The sequence below is a fragment of the Sphaerulina musiva genome (assembly GCF_000320565.1).
Source record: "Sphaerulina musiva SO2202 unplaced genomic scaffold SEPMUscaffold_3, whole genome shotgun sequence".
NCBI classification, from domain to species: domain Eukaryota; kingdom Fungi; phylum Ascomycota; class Dothideomycetes; order Mycosphaerellales; family Mycosphaerellaceae; genus Sphaerulina; species Sphaerulina musiva.
In genome coordinates this window covers 906,960-914,127 of record NW_016017385.1, presented here as the reverse complement: position 1 = coordinate 914,127, position 7,168 = coordinate 906,960, and the positions used below count along the sequence as shown (strand labels likewise).

The following is a 7,168-nucleotide window of genomic DNA, read 5'->3' as shown; positions in this document are numbered from 1 at the left end:
GTGCAGGCGCGGAGTAGTGTCGTTCTATTATAGTGATGCTACCAGCTGCCTCCTATTCGCGCCGAGGAAAACTCTGTTTCTCCTACCGTCCTGCCAAACTCAGGTACCTCCTAGGCTCCTAGGTTGTAGACCACTTGTCGCTCTTCCATTTACCTTCAGACACCCTGGAAGCATTCATCTCGTCGCTTCGAATCATCATGCCCCCCCTCAGGCCGCTTTCACTTTGCTGCCAATGGGAAAGCGTTCCGCCGGCGCTGCGCCTGGCGAGAACGAGGTGAAGAAGCAGCCTAGAAGATCACATCACAAGTTCATCAACAGAAACACGGATTCCAGCTCGCATCACACGGAGCAGCCTCCGATCTCCGAAATAACTGTATACAGTAGATGCTAGTATGCCGCCATGCTACCGAGAGGTCCGAGACGGCGAGACCAGCCGACATGGATCAAACACGAGGAGTAGAAGACGCCATCCCTCCTCTGGTCACTGGCGGAGTGTCGGAACCACACACCACACGTCTAAATCTGGAGCTTGTTTTAGATCCCAGTTTGATTGCATCGCAACAAGGTTCGACGACACACGATATTTTTATATGTCAACATCACGGTTAGGTAACACGATGCATGGTCATTCCACGGAGAGCCATGCAGTAATGGGTGCTGCTATTGCCACTGCACCTATGTTCAAAAACAATGCTTCGTCCTCCTGGATGATCCTTTCTCTGTTTCATTTTTGTGAGTTCGACTTCTCTTACTGGCATAATGTTTTCTCAACTGCTTTGGTCTGCTGCCTTGACAGGACTGGCACGTCTTGTCCAGGCAGAATTTGGTATTGCTGGTGACCTGTTTCAGCTCCAGAACACCGCCTCTGTCAACAATGCCAAGTTGTCGTGGGCGATAGTGAATGGCGCCAACGCCTATCGCGTGGAGAGCACAATAGGGGAAGGAGGATCATGGCAAACACTCGGGACCGTTCCAGGAAACACATTCGACAGCTACAACCTCGCCGTAGGCTCGGCTTATACCTTTCGAGTGACAGCACTCAATGGCGAAACCGAAGTGGATAAGTCCACTGCTGTACCACTTACTCCATACACTCCGCTAAACTCATACCTCGACTATGACAATACCAGTCCATCTACCCTCCGGCGCAAGTCGGAGCTCTTGGTGAATGGAGTGTACTATCAATACACGTACGAGACGCAAACGAATGGATCCTTCAGTCGGTTTGTGGAACAGACGTCAAGCGACGGCCTCGACTTCAGCGGTGACAAAACCGTCCTGACCAGCGAAATTCTGTGCGCTCCAGCAAACTACTCGTGCAAGCTGGAGAGAGTCCAGTTCAGACAGCATCCCAGCAGTGGCGAGTTCGTCATGTGGTAAGCTGAGCGAGCGACTCCAACTCACACGGGACGAGATGCTCACATATATACTTTGCAGGGCACATTATGAGCGATCACAAGATTACGGACTCGGCTGGGTGGCTGTTGCCCACATCAAGCCGGGAGCGAGTTCAATGACATTTGCTGGTGCATTCGCACCCAACGGAGATGATTCCCGCGACATGGCATTCTTCGCCGATGGCACTGACGCGTACTTGGTCACTAGCACCAACGTCAATACCAACAACAACATCTACCGTCTGAGCTCGGACTGGACCAAAGTCGATTCCTTCCTCGTACAGGTGAACGCGGGCGGTCACCGAGAAGCGCCGTCGGTCATCAAATCAAACGGATGGTACTATCTGTTCACCAGTGGCGCTTCCGGCTGGCTGCCATCGCAGCCCCAGTACATTGCCGCCCAGGCCATGGCGGGACCGTGGGGACCGCCGACCACGATTGGCTCGACATCCACATTCGGTTCGCAGTCTGGAGGCGTCAACGAATTCGGCATGGGACAATTCGCCATGAATGCAGATCGCTGGTCAAACAACTGGCCGACCAAAGGCGGCCCCAACCGACAACTCATGTTGCCCATGGGTCTGTCTGCGCAAGGAGGCTTCGCATCCTGCTCCTTTTACCACAAAGCCAAGTACTCGGAGGAAGCACCCGCGGGCCAAAACGTCTACGGCATCCAATCCGGCCAGATCCTCTCCGTCGGCAAACCCGCCAGCTCCAGCGCAGGAGCAAAGGACATTGCGTTCGCAAACGATGGCATCCAAACCGACGTCGACGCGACATTTGTACCCAGCAGCGTGCCGTTTTGGTATCAGATTGATTTACAACAGGCCTACAACATCTCCCAAATCGATCTCACGACGAAAATCGTTCCCGGGTCGGATACGTTTTACCATTATAATGTGACGGGATCGTCGGACGGGAAATATTTTTCTCTGCTTCTCGCTGATATGCATGATAGTGTTGATGTCGGGTTCAGTGTTGCCTTTGCGACGTCGACGGAGAAGGTGCGATATGTGAGAATTTATGTGGATGGGATTATTAATAATGTGAATGGGAATGAGGCGGATTGGACGGTGGGGATTAATGAGGTTACTGTGTATGGTAGCTGAGGTGGGCATACCTCCTAAAGTAAGGTGAGGTAATAAATGAATGATGCCAGGTAGAGAATGATGACTCCCCCAGCTAGGTAGAGTAGATACTAGACTTTCAGCAGCCTTTAGGTAATCAATAAACAGTCTCCATCATCTACCAGAGGAGGGAGCGAAGGAGGTACTTGAATCGCATTTTCAACCAGACTTCTCTACTGCTGACTCGCAGACCTGGCGTGCGTTGTGCGTTCCATTGTCGTTAAAAAAGCGGATTGCGGAGGAATGAAGTCAGCTGTGTAACATGTTCGTGATGTGGCTTGCACTAGGAGGTAGGTACCATCGTCATCATGAATTGTATTTTCATGTGAGCCTCCTCTCCTCTAGGTGTGTGTGTTGAATGGGTCGGTTCGTGACGCAAGAACCACGCTTTTTGTTTTTTCCCCCGATATAAATTAAATTAAAACAGAAAAAAAGGGAAAAAAGAAAGGAAAAAGCATTAGATTTCAGATGACCTAATACTGCTGCTATGTACTCTATGATATGTCCTGAGGATGGATACGAGCAGCTCTTGTGCTTCCTACCTCTCCTGCCTACTACCAGTCAAGCCTCAGACGTTCCAAGCATCAGGTAGGTACCAGGTTATTATAGCGATGCCCTCATTAGTACGGGTCGGAGTCGGCCGGCAACGAGATCCTTGCGCAGACTTGGGGCTTCCAGGAAGGAGACCTAGCTAGTAGAAGTCGAACTAGTCAACTACAGAGAGAGAAATCCATCTTCCAAGGCGGGCTTGCGTACGTGGGTAATGGTGACTTGGAACACTACCTCCTACATACAGGTACATACCTGTCAGGACCTTAGTGCTCTCCGTCGTTCCGTCCCCACATCAACACCCAAGTCGCTAAAAAGACACACACCGGGGGGCTGCATTCCTCAGGCATCCAGGTCCTCTGCGAAATTTTCACGTGCGAAAAGAAAAAAGTGGTCCGGAGATCGTCCCGGGTGGCATTATCCCTATTCCAGGCGGACGGGTGGGTGTTTCGGAGTCTGCCTGCGCGCTTCTTGTGAGAGTCTCTTCTCCAGACTGTGTGAGGTGGACGCTTGACGCTGTCAGGAAATGTTCGGCTGGACAATTGAGGTCAGTACCTGTGCCTATACATACCTACATGTACCTCCTACCTTACATCATCTCTACCTCCATTCCATTCCTATGATGTGTGCATCACTGTCGTGTCCGTCGTCATCAGGCAGTCAGGCAGACAGGCGGACGGACAGAACAGACAGACAGACAGCTCAGCTCTCGCCTCCCCGCTGCGGTCATCAGCAGAGAATGAGAATGGCCCGTCCTTCTTCCCTGCCCTTCCCTTCTTTTCCCTTCCCTTCCCTCCCGTCGACGAGCTGGACCTGACCTGCTTTGTCTGGGCACTCCCCCAAAACGTCATAATCTGCGTCATAGCCTACCCATGGATGCGGGAGAGAGCGTCGACACCTCACTACCTGACCTGCATTACCTGACCTGACCTACATTTCCTGCTACTACCTACCTTACCTACTGCTACTGTACTCACTCTCACTCACTCACCTACCTACTCCATGCTCCGGAGTCTCCACGCATGCCTCTTGCCTGTGTCCTCCCACCGACCAATCCGCTCTCTTTTCGCCCTGCTGCCCTTCACCACCACCACCTCCTCTCCCCCAGCCCAGCGCTCTCTTCAGAATTGAGAACCACACCCTCCCAGCCCACCAGGCACCAGCACTCCTGCTCGCTGACTCCTCTTCCACTCTCCCTCCCGCCGTCCTCCCTCACCTTCGCTGCCGCCCGACCCGTCCAGGGCTGAGCACTAGCTTCCCACCACCACCACCACCAATTCGCATACCCTAACCATGTCGACAATACAGAACCTCAAGAACTTCATCCGCCACGGGAAACAGGCTCGTGACGGCCGCTCGCCGCAGGATCAGCCCACGACGCACGTGTCTAATGTCCACGCTCAGCAGCAACGGGTGGCACCACCAGCACAACAGCAAGCCCACGGCTTCAGTGATCCCAACGTCTATGATCGCAAGCCCATACCTGCCAATGTACCGCACGGTGACTACTCTGCCGCCGCCATTGATAACAGGAATGTAGCCGCCAAAGCCGGCCATGCTGCCGATCGCGCCGTCGAGGACAGGCAGAAACGAGAGCAAAAGCAAAAGGACTACGACCCGCAAGTGCTCGAGCGCATCGTGGCCGAAGAGCGCGAGAGCAAAGGCAAGCTACCCAAGTACCCGGGACTGGATCGATGGGCGCTCCAAGAGAAGATGGGTGACGGCGCCTTCAGCAACGTCTACCGCGCGAGGGATACGCAGAACGTCTATGATCAGGTCGCCATCAAAGTCGTGCGAAAGTTCGAGATGAACTCCACACAGGTATGCTAACCCAGGCCGGCTGCGGCTTCTCCTTGCTTGCCATCTTCTGCATCCATCTATGCACATGCATGTGACCAACACATGTGCCTCTTAGGGCGTCCTCCATCCGGATTATGAAAAGAAAGCTCCCAAGGGCGTGGAGGTGCGCACAGTTTCCTTTGTCACTACTATTACTACTGTTACTTGCTGCTTGCCTTGCACTACTTTCTCGTACTCGTCTTCGCGACCTCACACATTGGATTTCGTGTTGCACTGCTCGCAAATACATCATGTATGAAAGTGCCCATCGCTGACGTCACGATCCAATAGAGAGCAAACATCCTCAAAGAAGTGCAGATCATGCGTCAGCTCGACCACCCCAATATCATCAAGCTCATCGACTTCTCCGAGTCACGGCAATACTATTACATCGTCCTGGAACTGTGTCCGGGCGGCGAGCTGTTTCATCAGATTGTTCGTCTGACCTACTTTAGCGAGGATCTGTCGCGACACGTCATCTACCAGGTGGCCACGGCGTTGCAATACTTGCATGAGGAAGCCGGTGTGGTGCACCGGTATGTATTCCTGTAGACTTCCGGATGGGACACAGTGCTGACGGTGTGGACAGTGATATCAAACCTGAGAACCTCCTATTCTACCCTACCCCATTTGTACCCACTAAAAACCCCAAGCCGAAAGGTCCCGAAGATGAAGACAAGGCAGACGAGGGCGAGTTCGTGCCTGGAGTGGGAGCAGGCGGCATTGGCGTGATCAAGATTGCAGATTTCGGCCTGTCCAAGGTCATCTGGGACAGTCAGACCATGACGCCCTGCGGCACGGTCGGCTACACGGCTCCAGAGATTGTCAAGGACGAACGCTACTCGAAGAGTGTCGACATGTGGGCATTGGGCTGCGTGTTGTATACGCTCCTCTGCGGCTTTCCACCATTTTATGACGAGAGCATCCAGGTACTCACGGAGAAGGTTGCACGAGGACAATATACCTTCTTGTCACCGTGGTGGGACGACATTTCCAAGTCTGCTCAGGATCTGGTCTCGCATCTACTGACTGTGGACCCGGAAAAGCGATACGATATCAACCAGTTCCTGAACCACCCTTGGATTCGAGGTGCCACCAACGAGCCCACATATGCAGCGGCCGATGCTCCCCCGCTTGCAACGCCGCTACATACGCGTGCTGGTCAGATGTCCACCGGCTCACCGATGAAGCCCGACTTTGCATACCTCGACGAGACCCCTGGTGGCCGCCGACAAGACTTCCGATCGCCTGGTGCCGTGAACTTGCGTGAAGTGTTTGATGTCGGATACTCCGTGCACAGGCAGGAAGAAGAGAGCAAGCGGAGAAAGAACTTCAAGCAAGGCTTCCGAGGCGGCAACTCCCTCAATGCGCTGGATGAAGAGTATGCCGACGACGAGGAGTACGAAGGCACATCCGAGCCATATACAAACGCACAGGCTCCCCCTGCAAAGGTGCCCAAGTCGGGTGCTCCTGATGTGGGTGGTGTGGAGAAGCAAATGCGAAACACCAACTTGTCAGCTGCTGCGCAGGCTCGTCAAGCAGCAGCCCCCAAGGCAAGCCAGGCTCGCGGCTATGGCCAACACTCGCCCGAAGTTGCCGCTGCTGCAAAGCGTCAAGTACGGAACAAGGCGGGCGCGTTCGAGCTGAGCCTTGATAACGCCACTCTTCTCGGCCGCCGCAAGAAGCCGGAGCCGAGCAGCTTGAGGCATGCCGAGGTGGTGCAGTGAGAATCTGATGAAGTGTTCAAACATTGTTCACAAATGGTCATGGGATAATGATATGGTTCATGTCGGGAGGTCGTCATTCGTATCCACTCGACGAGCTGCTCAGATGTAGCATTTCGTGTTTAGAAGGGGTAGAATGCGGCACAGAGGTGCATATTAGGCGTTAAAAATGCGGACAGGGCGGACCTGTAGACCGCCGAATCGACAGACAGCATTAGCATGGGAGTTTGAGATGAATGTTCCCATTGGCCTCCACTCCACCCTGCGTCACTCTTGGGGCGTGATATAGATCACACACGCCTTTTGCTTCCCGGACTTTGGTTCCCCAGTCCCCCGTGGCACAGGTGTGGTGACGGGGAGCGCAAGAGTTTGATCGAGCCGCCTCGCATGTGAGAAGGAAGAAAAAGGACCTGGAAACCAAAGGACTAGATTGACGCCTTGGCCTCCTAGGTAGTTTACATGTAGTTACGGTATGAATAGGTAATCCTTCCACACCTATGATCCCATGTATCTAGAGCGCCAAGTCAAAAGG

The 7,168-nt window shown here is 53.5% G+C and overlaps 2 protein-coding genes across 2 annotated transcripts; both read left to right on the top strand.

Annotated features, from left to right (window-relative positions):
• Positions 1-759: 759 nt before the first annotated feature.
• Positions 760-2,688, top strand: SEPMUDRAFT_62446 (glycoside hydrolase family 43, carbohydrate-binding module family 32 protein; the record flags this gene model as incomplete). The annotated part of the gene is made up of 2 exons (XM_016909602.1): positions 760-1,376; positions 1,438-2,688. The coding sequence occupies 2 exons, from the start codon at positions 760-762 to the stop codon at positions 2,504-2,506; spliced, it is 1,686 nt and encodes a 561-aa protein (XP_016762378.1). The 3' UTR covers positions 2,507-2,688.
• A 1,029-nt stretch (positions 2,689-3,717) lies between these two features.
• SEPMUDRAFT_148022 (Pkinase-domain-containing protein) lies at positions 3,718-7,116 on the top strand. The gene is made up of 4 exons (XM_016904656.1): positions 3,718-4,894; positions 4,989-5,036; positions 5,204-5,448; positions 5,502-7,116. The coding sequence occupies exons 1-4, from the start codon at positions 4,367-4,369 to the stop codon at positions 6,637-6,639; spliced, it is 1,959 nt and encodes a 652-aa protein (XP_016762377.1). The 5' UTR covers positions 3,718-4,366; the 3' UTR covers positions 6,640-7,116.
• Positions 7,117-7,168: the final 52 nt, after the last annotated feature.